Raw genomic sequence first — 12,605 nt, 5'->3', positions numbered from 1 at the left:
CAGTAACCTCAGACTCTTGGGTTCAAGTGATTCTCTTACCTCAGCCTCCCAAGTAGCTGGGACTACAGGCACCTGCCACAAGGCCTGGCTATTTGTAGAGGTGGGGTCTCGCTCTGGCTCAGGTTGTTCTCGAACTCCTAAGCTCAGGCAATCCACCCACCATGGCCTCCCAGAGTGCTGGGATTACAGGTGTGAGCCACCGCGCCTAGCCTTATAGGCTTGTTTTAAAGATTGGAAGGAATGTGTTGATTTGTAAAGCCTTGAGAACAGATCCTGGCAATGGTGAATCTCTAGGAGGCCAGACTGGTGGTAGGGTTGGGGCTGCAGGCATAGACCCCAGCATCCTTTCTAGGCGCCTCTCTGCCTGCTACCATCATCAACCGAGCCCAGGCCCAGCACCACCATGTCCCTGCTTGATGGTACCACCTCCCTCCTGCCACGTGAGTCTCACTACCCAACCCGGAGGGGTGACAAGCAGGGGTGTTGTGGTGCCTCTGAGCCCCTGACTTGCTCTCTTGTAGGCACTGCCACCTCTCTCCTCCTGCCCCTGGCGTCACCTCTGCCCGATATGCCAAGCGCCCCTGGCCCACTGGGCCTGCCCTTGGAGGGAGCGCCATGTACAGCAGGTAGGAAAGCCCAGGCTGGGGATGTGGGATGTGGGATGTGGGAACACTAGAGACCTTGATCTAGGAGACAGCAGTCCAGGAGGCTCCCAGGCAGGGGCTTCCCGGACTCCAGGCCTGGATCACAGGGAGGGAATGGCTAGCTTCGGTCTCCCCACCCTCCAGGGTTTGGAATAATTACTTGCCTCACTGGCCCTCCTCCCCACCCTGCCTTCTTTCGGGAACTTATTCCATCATTCACTTATTCATTCACTTATATACTTACTCACTGATACATTCACTGGCTCCATCAGTAACTCGCCCCTCGCTCTTGGCTTCGTGCCAACCTCTCTTCTGTCGCTGAGAACATGGCCAGATGTGGTTCCTGCCCTCAGGCATTCCTGTTCTCAGAAGAGAACATTACAAAAACCTTCTGCTGCCCACAGAAGAAAGTGACCAAGATACTACTTTAGCCCACCTGACATTCTTGGCACCCTGTGGGGCAGGCATGGCCAGGGTTATAGTCACTACCGGGGAAGTGGGACACAGAGAGGCAGGCTGGGGTTACCATTGTGGGCTCTGGTTTTTCCCACAGGTGTTGGGCCCTGAGGCTCCAGGTGGCAGGCCCCTGTCTGCCCGACCGCCACCCTGGGCACCCACATGCAGCTCTAGCTCTGCCAAGTGCCCAAGAGAAAGGTGGGCCCACCCCTAGGGCACTGGGGTGGCAGAGGAAGAGGCTTGGGCACAAGGGCTCACCTCCTACCACCCAACTCCCCTGGCCCAGGAGTCACAGCGACTGGACTCAGACCCGAGTCCTGGCAGAGATGCTGACCGAGGAGGAGGTGGTACCCTCTGCACCTCCCTTGCCCACAGGACCACCGAGCACATCACCAGTGCTGAGAGGTGAAGAAGGGAGAGAGGGAAGAGCCCCTAGTGTTCTGTGTGGTCCTGAGCCAGAATTCCATCCTCTCTAGGCCTCAGTCTTCCCACCTCTGAAATGGGGTGGGTGTTGAGAGGTGATTTCTAAAATCTTCCTAGTTCCCAAACTTGGAATTCTTTTTGTAGGGCCACCTGCGTGCCCAGATGTGAGTTGGAGCCCATAGTGCAGGTGGAGGGAAGGATGAAGGGTACTTAGCCCCCGAGGCTTCCCTAGAGGATGTTGGGACCCAGATGGACGTGGTCGGGGAAAGTCCAAGGAAAGGAAGGCTTCAAGTCTCACTGCTCCTTAGGTGGAGCTGGGGTGCAGAACCTGGCCCAGAGACTGGAGGCCCTCAGAGACCAGATTGGTAGTTCCCTGCGACGTGGCCGGAGCCAGCCACCCCACAGCGAGGGTGCACGGAGCCCGGGCCCAGGCCTCTCTCCCCGCTGAAGGCAGAGTGGAAACCCAGAAGATGGCTGTGTGACCTCAGACTGGGCTCTGCGTCCCTAGGCCTCACTCTCTCCGTCTAGTGCATGGGATTAGCAGCTTTGTCAGGGGAGCAAGGGGAGGGTGCTGCCCCAGACCATGAGTCATGCAACCAGATTCAGGAGAAACCAGGCAGCAGGTGATGAATATATGAATAAAGAAGGAGGCATCAGTCCAAGCCTGGTTGGTTCTGTGTTCTGAGGAGTCAGTCACTTCCCTGTCTGGGTATCCAGGAGAGAAGGGGCTGGGACTCTCAGCACAGGCATGCACCCCACCTCTCTGTGAGGTCCCTGGTTCCCATCTCCTTTCATGGATTGTGTAAGTTTTGATTGAGCAACTACTACATGCCACTGGGGGTCATGGGGAAGTCGAGTGGTGCGTGTCTCCATGAAGGAGGCATCAGGCAAACCACTCTGGCCATGGGCTGGGCACACAGGAGCTAGAGGGGCCCACTCACTCTGTGTCACATGTGTCCTGGTGCTGGTGGGGCTCAGGAGGCCTGGCTTTTCATGGACCACTTTCTTATCTTCAGTCAGTTAAATGGTGAATGTGGCTCCCCAGCCCTTTGGGGTCCAGGTCAAGGGTGTGAGAAACATGATTCCTGGCATAAGGGCCTACAGGATGCAGTGGGTCTGTGACAGGGAGAAGTCCAGGTGTGACATGAGGAACTGGGGGTGGGGTTGGAAGGGGCTCATAACAGACAGCCATGAGGCTAACCTAATCCTCCCATTCATAGTTAGAGAAACTGAGACCCACATCTTTCATTCATTCAGTGAACACCACTGTAAATCAAGCTGTAAGGTGGCAAATGTAATCAACAAGGACCAAGGTGAATTTCCCAGTGGGCTGACAGACTAGTCTGGTGGGGGACAGATGTTTATAAGCTCACAGGGCTTTTGCTGCAAGAGTCCAGGAGATTTGTGGAGGCACAGAAGAGGGTCACTCAGTCTGTGATTGTGGTGAGGATCAGGGAAAGTTTACCCAGAAAGCCGCGATGAAGGCTTAGAGCAGTGGTTCTCAACCTTCCTGATGCCGCAGCCCTTTAATACAGTTCCTATGGGTTGCGACCCACAGATTGAGGACCGCTGGCTTTGAGGGTGGGCAGCATTTAGTCCAGGGAAGGTGGGCGTGGGGTGGTGGAGACAAAGGTTTGGAGACCCCTGAGTTTCCAGAGATTGTCAGGGCAGGAAGTACAGGCTTTCTAGGCCACATCCGGAGTTTGTACTGTGCCAAGGCAAAAGGGAGCCATGGAAGGTTCTTAAGGTGTCACCAGCCTGGATTTGTATTAGTTTTCTTTCCTTTTTCCTTTCCTCTTCTTTTTTCTTTTCTCTTCTCTTTTCTTTTCCTTTTCCTTTCCCTTTCCCTTTTCTTTCTTTCTCTCCCTCCCTTCTTCTCTTCTTTTTTTATTTTTTGTTGAGACAGAGTCTTAGTCTGTTCTCCTGGGTAGAGTGCCATAGCATCATAGTTCACAGCAACCTCAAGCTCTTGGGCTCAAGTGATCCTCTTCCTTCAGCTTCCCGAATAACTAGAACTACAAGATACCCACCACAACACCTGGCTAGTTTTTCTATTTTAGTATAGAAAAGTGAGTCCTCATCTCACTTTGGCTCAGACTGGTCTTGAACTCCTGAGCTCAGGCAGTCCACCCACCCCTGCCTCCCAGAGTGCTAGGATTACAGCCCTGACTAGATCTGTATTCAGATGACATGACACAGACCACATGTGGGAGGTGGCCTGGCTGGCAAGGGTGAGCTGGGGCAGGGACCATCAAGAGACCAGCACAGAGAACGGGTGAGACATCTCAGCCAGCACTGGAGCCAGGTGTCAGACCAGATTTTGCCTGAGGCCTTAGCCCCTGTCAGAGCCTTAGCCACAGGCTTGGGGCATGCTGGGAGGAGCAGGCTGAGGCCAGAAGGCCAGCCAGGTAACAGAGTGCTAGGGAGCCTAGGAATGCTGGAGGGAGGTCACGGCCATCATCTGGAACAGTGCTTAGGGGGTCACTGTGTTCAGAGGGCCTGGCCTGAGGAGATAGGACCTCTTTCCCCCATCACACTCCCCAGTGCAAGACTTAGTGTTCTAAGGAAAGACTTAGTGTTCTACTCATCATTTTGGAAAGTAGCTCTTGGAATGTGTGCCATTTTCCCCAGAGGAGTGAGGACCCCAAAATAAAAAGAACATTCCCCCAAGCAACTTGAGTGTGCTGTATCATTTGAGGCAGACTACTGGGCCTTTCTGGGTCTCCTTCACTACTAGCCTCTGACTCCTGAGGGTTCTGGCAGGGCTGATCCCTAAAGTTGGGACTGGCAGCGTGAGCCCAGGTTAGAGCCACCTGTGGCCAGGAACTGAGAGGCAAATTTGTGACTGGGTATGAGGGGTGTTTGACAGTGGCAGCTTCCCGCAAAGCCCAGGTCCATGGAGGCAGAGCCTGGGGATGTAGGATGACGGCCAGACACCACAAGCAGCTGTTCTAGGCATAGTGGGCTGTGGGTAAGCCCACAGACTGAGCCATCCAGGCCAAAGCAACTGCTCCAAGCCCAGGTCACCTCGTGTCCAGAAAGGGCACAATAATAGTGCCCCTTTATGAAACTTGTATGGACTAAATTCCCTGGCATGTGGGAAGAGTACAGCATGTAGCTTGGCCTGCTGCAGACAATTTAGCCATAAGCAACTTTGAGGCAATGTGACAGTTTGATGGAATTGACAACACAGTTCAAAAAATAATTATTCAACACATTTATTGAGAACCTACTCAACCATAAGAAACTTTACTCTCACGGAACACAACAAACAAAAGTGGGCAAAATATGTGGCATGTCAGATGGCGATAAATGTTGTGAATTAAAACGGAGCAAGAGGGTGGAACTTGGCCCGGAGGAGAGGTGGGAGATGCAATCCTGGACAGGGAGTTCTGGAAAGGTCTCCCGGAGGTGACATTTGTGCAGCGACCTGATGAGGGTGGTGAGCTTGTTTAATGCCGTAAAACCTCCCCCTCTTTTTTTTTTGAGACAGAATCTCAGGCTGTTGCCCTGGGTAGACTGCCGTGGCATCACAGCTCACGGCAACCTCAAACTCCTGGGCCCAAGCAATTCTCTTGCCTCAGCTTCCCATGTAGCTGGGACTATAGGCGCCCACCACAATGCCCAGCTATTTTTTGGCCCAGGCTGAATTCAAACCTTTCAGCTCTGGTATATGTGGCTGGCATTCTAGCCACCTGAGCTACAGGTACGAAGCTCCTCTTTTTTCTTTCTTTCTTTTTTTTTCTTCTCATCTCTCCTTAGGGGAAGACCCCTTTGTTTCTGAGATTGATTGTTTTGGTGCCACAGCAGCTTGGGTGGCTCTTGCAGGTTCATGCTTAGGCTCCTCTGTGCTCCCCAGAACCCTTATCTCACTGGTCCTGCTTGCTGGGAGGTCTTCAGCCTCAGGCAAGGGAGGCTCCTGGCACTAAACTTAAGAGCTATGAGAGCTTTCCTTAGCTGCTTTGGGAGGATGCACTGGGACCACCCAGGGGGATCCTGGCCTTTGCTGGTTCACTCGTGTTTGGACGATTCCTGCTGGAGCTGGCCATGAAGTTTCAGTTTCCTAGTTCTAGCTCATGCTCCTGCTGAGCAAAATCCCTGCATCCTTTCCAGTGATAAACCCAGGGTTCAAGGGGTCGGCTACCACCACTACCCTATCTCATAAGCCATGTGTCCATCTCCCAATCAGCATCCTGACTCTAGAACTTCCACTTTTCTAGGTTCCCCAAACCCTGGGGAGATCCCCAATAATGTACGAAGGCTCCTGAAATCCATTTGGTTCTTTTTTTTTTTTTTGCAGTTTTTGGCCGGGGCTGGGTTTGAACCTGCCACCTCCAGCATATGGGGCCAGTGCCCTATCCCTTTGAGCCACAGGTATTGCCCAATCCATTTGGTTCTTACCAAGAACTTTTAGACTCCAGAGGGCATTTGTGGGACCCCGAAAGCCTTATGCAGGTTGCTGGACCTTAGGGACAGTTCTCTGGCCCACTGAAACATGGTCATAGTTCTTAAGAACTGTCAAATGTGTGTATGTATATATTTATTTTTGAGATAGGAATTTAGCTCTTGTCACCTGGGCTAGAATGCAGTGGTATCATCATAGCTCACAGCAACCTCAAACTCCTGGGCTCAAGTGATCATCCTGCCTCAGCCTTCTGAGTAGCTGGGACTACAGGCACCCCTCACAACACCCGCCTAATTTTTTATTTGTATTTATTTTTATTTTTTATTTTTGAGACTGAGTCTTACTTTCTCATCCTGGGTTGAGTGCCATGGCTCAATCAACCTCAAACTCTTGGGTTCAAGTGATTCTCTCGCCTCAGCCTCCCAAGTGGCCAGGACTATAGGCAACCACTATAATGCCCAGCTATTTTTAGAAATGAAGGCTCACTCTGACTCAAGCTGGTCTTGAACTCCTGAGCCCAAGCAATCCACCTACCTCAGCCTCCCAGACTGCTAAGATAACAGGATGAGCCACTGTGCCAGCCTGCAATTTAAAAGGTCTCTGCTACTTTGAAACATTAGAATTGGGGGATGCTCTTGGAAATCCTGAGGACTGTAGGAATTTCCCAATTCCAAATCCCTAGACGATCTCTCTGAACTTGCGAGATATTGGGAGGGAGTTGTGGAATCTTTGGCTAGGGAGGCATGCAGTAGGGAGGAACATTCCCCATTGCTTTGACGGCCACCCAAGAGTTTCCAGAATGCGGCATATCTTGAGTCCCCTGGATGTCCAGATCCCTGGCTGAGTTCTCCAGATCCTTGGGAACCCCAACTTATGGCCTATCCTAAATCCAGAAGCAGGAACATGGCAAGATGCCTTGCTGTAGGATGGCACAAGCTTCAGGGAGAGAATTCCTGTGGGTCCTTGTGTTTAAAAGGCAGTGAGGTCTCATCTGGGAGTCAAAGTCATTGCGAGAGTTTGTGAAGCCCCTATTGCCGAGAGCATCTCGCAGCTCCAGCCACACCGGCCTCTTCTCAGCATCCCGGGTGGGCCCTGCTCTCTCTCCTTCAGTGACTCTTCTCTTTGCCTAAAGACACATTTGCCCCCAACTCATGTTTAATTTCAGCTCCTTTATGCAATACTTTGTGTCCTTTTAAATGACTTTTTCCATTTCTGTGTTCTTGTTGAGCTCCCAAGAACTCATCTTCCTTTATTTTAAGCAAACAAACTTGCCAGGGCAGGGTTGGGAAGGTAGGCGTGGTCTTGCTATGAGGCAAGGAGCAGCTATGGGAACAGGATAGGGGATGGAGACTGCTGAGATGGAGAACACGACCAAAGTCAGGAGATCTGGATTCAAAGCCTGCTGTGCTATAGCTCTACTGTGAGTGCCAGAAAGGTCCCTGGCATCACTGACATCTACACTGGCAGGCCACCAAGGAAGACCTTCATGCAGCTTATGGCTCTGGTCATGTGATTTCTCACTTAGCACATGTCTACTAAGTCCCTACTCAAAGACGGGGCTCTTCTCCTGGGCAGAAGCAACACGAGGCTGAGCCCTGGCCACTGCCTTGTCCTCAAGCAGCTTTCAGTCAAGTTGGGGGTGGGGGAAAAGGACAAGCAAAGCCACAATCACTACGCAATGGAATAAAGAATCACAATTAGCAAGTTTATCTGGTGCCAAGCACTACTCCCAGCCATGTATTACTCATTCATTTCTCACAACTCTGAGGAATAGATACTATACGGATTCTCGTTTTGCTGTGAGGAACCCAAGGCATGAAGAGGTTCAGGAACTCCCCCAAGGTCACACAGCAAGTAGGCGGCAGAGTTGGGATTTTACCTGGGTGGGTCTGGTTCCTGAACAGGTATTCTCAACCACAATATCAAGTGTCACCTAGTGGTACCACAGAGAAAGGACCTAGAGAGGAGCAGTTTCTATCCAGCTCAGGAACCCCTGCACAGAGTTGGGATCCACCAAAGCCCAGCACAACAGCAAGTCCCAACCATGCACAGGCAGTTTGATGAAGCGAGGAAGGGCCTTTATAAGCTCTTTTTTCTCAATGAAGAAACCTTCACCACCCTAAAAACAAAGGAATTCTTTGCAAGCTATCCAATGACCCAGAACTCTATGCAGCCTGGGCTGGAATCTAGAGAATTAGGTGGGAAGCCCTAAAGTCTAGCCTGCATCTGGTGGGCAGCATCCCAAAAGGGGAGGTGGGAGATCTGGGGGGTCTCTAGGCTGTGGAACCTTGAGCCAACCCTCCCTTTCCTCAACCCCCATCTGCCCAACTTACTAGCTGCAAGAGCCTGGGAAAGGTGGTGAACCTCCCTGACCCTCAGTTTCCTCCTCTGTGAGATGGAGGTTTATCCTGTGAGGAGTTTGCAAGTGCTTTCAGGGGAGGATATGAGGATTAAAGTCAAATTCACATAAACTGTTTAGGACAGAGCCTAGCACACAGTGCGAAATAAATGTTAGTTACTATTACTATTATCACTAACGGATGTCCTCAGCACAAACATTCTATCATTCCTGTACTTGTAGGGGAGGGACTGTGTCAAAATCTGGACTCTCAGTTAGTGCAGACTCATGAACTTGTTGACATTCAGCTCTGCTGGCTCCATCCGATAGTATGACCCGTCTAACGAGAGTTTTTCCTTAGAGAAAAGAATTGTGGAGAGAAAAGCAGCCAGTCAGGACTCTGCTGCCCAAGAGGAAAAGCCGGGGAAGAGTTCCCACTGCCTTCCCAAAGCAACTGATTGAGATAAATTCATTTGTCTTTATTGAAGAAAGGCCAGTGGGACTTTCCAAAGAGCTCACTCAGCTTGCCTCATGGTTTCCGGGAACAAGCAATTTTAGTCTTTCCAAGGATGTTGGGTCATATCAACTCAGTCAGCCAGGAATTGGAGCAGGCCCCAGAGGTCCTGCTTCAATGGACAGATGAGACCAGCCAGCAAATAGCAGGACTATCCATGTCTGCATCGCCATCCTGGGCACAGATGAGGCCTTTCAAAGTTTATTCCTTTGGGAGCCCCTTCCTGGTACTAGAAACCAGATCCTGGGCCACAAGCTCTGTCTCTGGGGCAGCCAGATCTCAAGGATATTCTGAGCTCTGACATGTATCACTTCCCGAGCTGCTTCTCCCGGCTAAGCCACTTGCTCCTACAATCAGGAACCTGGATTGACATATATAAGGGCACATGTGACCCCGAGATAACATTTACTAAGCTATCTCCAAGGAGCAAGAACGCGACATCCTTCTCACCACTTAATTCTCATATATCCCCTTGAGCTCTTATTAACTCCATTTTAACAGAGGACAAACTCAGAAAGGTGAAGTCACTTAACTAAGATCAAGTAGGAGAACAGGGTTGCAGCCATGACTGGAACCCAGGTCTGTCTGGGCATATAGTTCAGCTGTGTAACCATCACAGTGTTGGATCCCCCAGCCACAATACACAGACAAACTCAAATTGGATGACTCAAGGAAAAGCCACCAGAGAGTGAAGGCTCTTTGCTTATTTTGCCATTGGATATCTGAGTCATTCATTTATTGATCATTATTAAAGGACTTTGAATATGGCGATTTCAGTTTCCCAATCTCCCTCAGCTGTCTTCTATTTGGGTGATCCTTCTTGAAGTCTGACCTAAATTGCCCCCCCTAGTCTAAGTCAATCAGCATTATTTAATGAGCACCTATTATGGGCCCAGCTGGGCACCAAAGAAGAACAAGTCTGGACTTGGTGTGGCAGACACTAAGCATGATCTTGGCCAAGGGAGGTAGAAATAGGCTCACATAAGCTGACTCTTGCTGTGAAGTCCCATGAAGGGAGACCACTCAGCTCCAGGTACATGCCCAAAGTTCAAGCTCTTTATCAGGGCACAAGGTCTGGGAGGTCAGCAAAGCGCTTTAGGTGTAAGGGGAGATAGATCCTGCTTTAATTCACTATTCAACTCCTGATCACCTGATATGTCAGGCTCAGTTTCCCTGTCTGCAGAATAGGGCTATCAGCATAGTAAGATCCTTAATTGGAGATTCAGTACAACATGCTTCTAGAATGCTCAGAATAGGATTTGGAAGATAATAGGACATTAATTATGTGATTATTCAGGTTACAGCAAGTGTACCCAATTCTGGTTCTACCCACAATCCTCCAGGGAACTACTTTTTTAAAAGGTCCCCAACCAAGCATCAAGCTCCCTAGTGGGATAAGGATAGGAAGGTAGAGGCTGAATGTTTTACACTTACCAGGCAGTTTAAACAGGCTTATGGCAAGGAAAGCTGGGTTCTATCGCTGGTTGTACCATTACAGCTTTTGCTCCATCTGTACGGAGCAATCTGGGCACACTCTGGTCTTGCTGGAAGTTCTCTGCTGCCCCCTGCTGGACCCTGGAAGTTCACTCCTCAGTGCACCTGCAGCAATACAAGGAGCCCTCAGCTGGGACCCATGTGATCCAGTGTATGCACTTGGGCAGCATTTTCACAATTGTTCCCCCAATCAGTTCTTATATCAGCTCTGTCCAGTGAGTAGTAACCCTGTTGGAAGTCTGGGTACACAAGCCGAGGCCAGGCAGGGAAAGGACTGCCCCACGGTGGCTGAGCATGTCACCAGGACTGGTCAAGTCTCTAGTGGGCTTGCTCTTTGGGACAAGAGTGCGGCGTGAGTAACAAAGCCTAGAAACAGCTGGTCATGGTGTCCTGAGCACTGCTCACTTCCAACTTTGCCAGGGCACTCCAGTGAGGCTGAGGGCACTGAGGAAGTAAGGCTGGTGAGGCTGAGGAGGCAGAGGGGGTAAAGGGGGCAGAGGAGGCAGGTGGAGGCCGGGGGGAAGGTGAGGCAGGTGTGGTGAGGCCTCCTATCAGGGAGGATTGTCACTTGCCTTTCCACCACTGGCAGAGGGAGACTAACCTTGACCATGCCCTCTGGTCTAAGTTCTGGCCCAGAGGAGGTCCAGCCTTCTCCTTATTCCTGGAAAACTTTTAGGGAGGGGCTTTCCCAGGCTTCCTGCCTCCTCTGCATCCTGACTGACCTCTCCTGATCACAGGTCAGTAGAAAGCGTGGGTGCTGGGGTCAGGCCTGCCTGGCCCGTGACTTGGTTATGAGTTAGATGATCTTGAACAAGTCCTGTCATCTCCCCGAGCCCCAGTGTATGTATCTGAAAGTTGATTCTTCTGCTCCCTACTGCATTGGGCACCTGAGGCCCTGAGGTCCCCTGCACAGGGGCAGGGCACCCTCCCCTTGCAGTGGTTCTGGAACCTGGCCAATTCCTGTGGACTTTTAGGCCCCTGGACCCCCTAGGAGGGGCAGAGGCCACAGATCATCCATCTTTCCACCCCGACAGCAAGAGGGGATGAGGGGTCAGCATGCCTCTGACTACTGCTGGCCTTGTATCCCTGTGGCCCCAGGTTAATTTTTAAAAAGCAGCCAAGAGTCCAAGTGGCCCTGGCAGCATTTGCTCTCTCTGTTTGCTCTGGTTAATAATCTCAGGAGCGCAAACATTCCTGGAAGCAGGAGAAGAGACCAACATCCTGTTCCCTTCGTCTGGGCCTCCCCCCACCTGCAGAAGAGGCTGTGCCACTGAATGCACAGCCTTGACCAAGGGAAGCTGAGATTGGAGCTCCCTCTCTCCTGTGCCCCTTGGGTTTCCCACCTCGGGCTGATGACCCTAATCATGCACACCTGCGGTCAGGTACATCGTAAGCAATCTTAGTAAGATGATTTTATTATTTACTTACTCCTTTAAAAAATTATTATGCCAGGCCTGGTTTCTCCAAAGACAGACTCCCTGAGCCATCACACGTGTAAGGCAGTTGACAGTTTACAGAGCACCCCCACACATGTCATCTCTTTTCATCTCCTGGTTTTGGCAGACAGAACAGGGCTGGTTGTCTTTAGTTTACAGATTAGGAAAGTGAGCTTCAGAGAGGGAACGCCATCCCCAAGGTCACACAGAACGAGGACACATCAGGGTTCTGGTTTCCATTCTACACATTCCCTTTTAATTCAGACCACCTTTTAATGCTACTGTCATTAACCAAGTCACAGAAGACTCAGACACTTTGTGAATACAAGGGAAGATAACTGTTGTAGAAAGCTAAACCAAGACAGTTGCACCATGACTTTGAGCTTCCTGGCAGCCAAAGCAAGAAGAAAATACAACTAGTGGCCAAGCTGTCAGTAATAAAGGAAATACACTCACTTGTTATGAATAGACACACTGTTCTGAATACCAGTGCAAGATGGATGCACTGGCTGGATCTTACAGAAGGGACACAATGCAGCTGTGCAGGGGGGACCACCCAGTTCTTTTAGGTCCTTGTTCCCAGGACTGCCTGCCTAAAGGAGTCATTCCCAGCCTAGCGGGGAGGCTTCTGGGTGTGGAGTGTTCCACACCAAGTGTGGGGAGTGAGGACAATAGCCTTGACCATAGTGAAAAGAACGCTCCAGAGATGGCCCTGAGTATCTATCTCTAGCATGAGTTTGAGCTTAGGAAACAAACAGAACTGGGTTTCATTCTCATTTAAAATTTTACATTTTTTTTTTTAGACAGAGCCTCAAGCTGTCCCCCTGGGTAGAGTGCCATGGCATCACAGCTCACAGCAACCTCCAACTCCTGGGCTCAAGCGAGTCTCCTGCCT

General features: G+C 50.9%; 1 protein-coding gene and 1 long non-coding RNA gene across 2 annotated transcripts in view; one reads left to right on the top strand and one right to left on the bottom strand.

Moving 5' to 3' along the window:
- KIF12 (kinesin family member 12) overlaps positions 1-2,182 on the top strand; it is an 8,146-nt gene extending 5,964 nt beyond the window's left edge. Inside the window, exons 15-19 of the mRNA XM_003785396.3 lie at positions 353-440; positions 522-626; positions 1,198-1,298; positions 1,387-1,505; positions 1,832-2,182. Of these exons, the coding sequence (XP_003785444.1) occupies positions 353-440; positions 522-626; positions 1,198-1,298; positions 1,387-1,505; positions 1,832-1,971 (553 nt within the window). The 3' untranslated portion in view covers positions 1,972-2,182. The remainder of the gene's footprint in view (positions 1-352; positions 441-521; positions 627-1,197; positions 1,299-1,386; positions 1,506-1,831) is intronic.
- Positions 2,183-8,730: 6,548 nt separating this feature from the next.
- Positions 8,731-10,744, bottom strand: LOC111723675. Its single transcript, XR_002772175.1, has 2 exons — positions 10,215-10,744; positions 8,731-9,141 (listed from the first exon to the last, which is right to left on the bottom strand). It is a non-coding gene; the product is annotated as an uncharacterized LOC111723675 (long non-coding RNA).
- Positions 10,745-12,605: the final 1,861 nt, after the last annotated feature.

This window comes from Otolemur garnettii, unplaced genomic scaffold (genome assembly GCF_000181295.1).
Source record: "Otolemur garnettii isolate 467f Iridium unplaced genomic scaffold, OtoGar3 scaffold00014, whole genome shotgun sequence".
NCBI classification, from domain to species: domain Eukaryota; kingdom Metazoa; phylum Chordata; class Mammalia; order Primates; family Galagidae; genus Otolemur; species Otolemur garnettii.
This window is presented reverse-complemented; position numbering and strand designations above follow the sequence as displayed.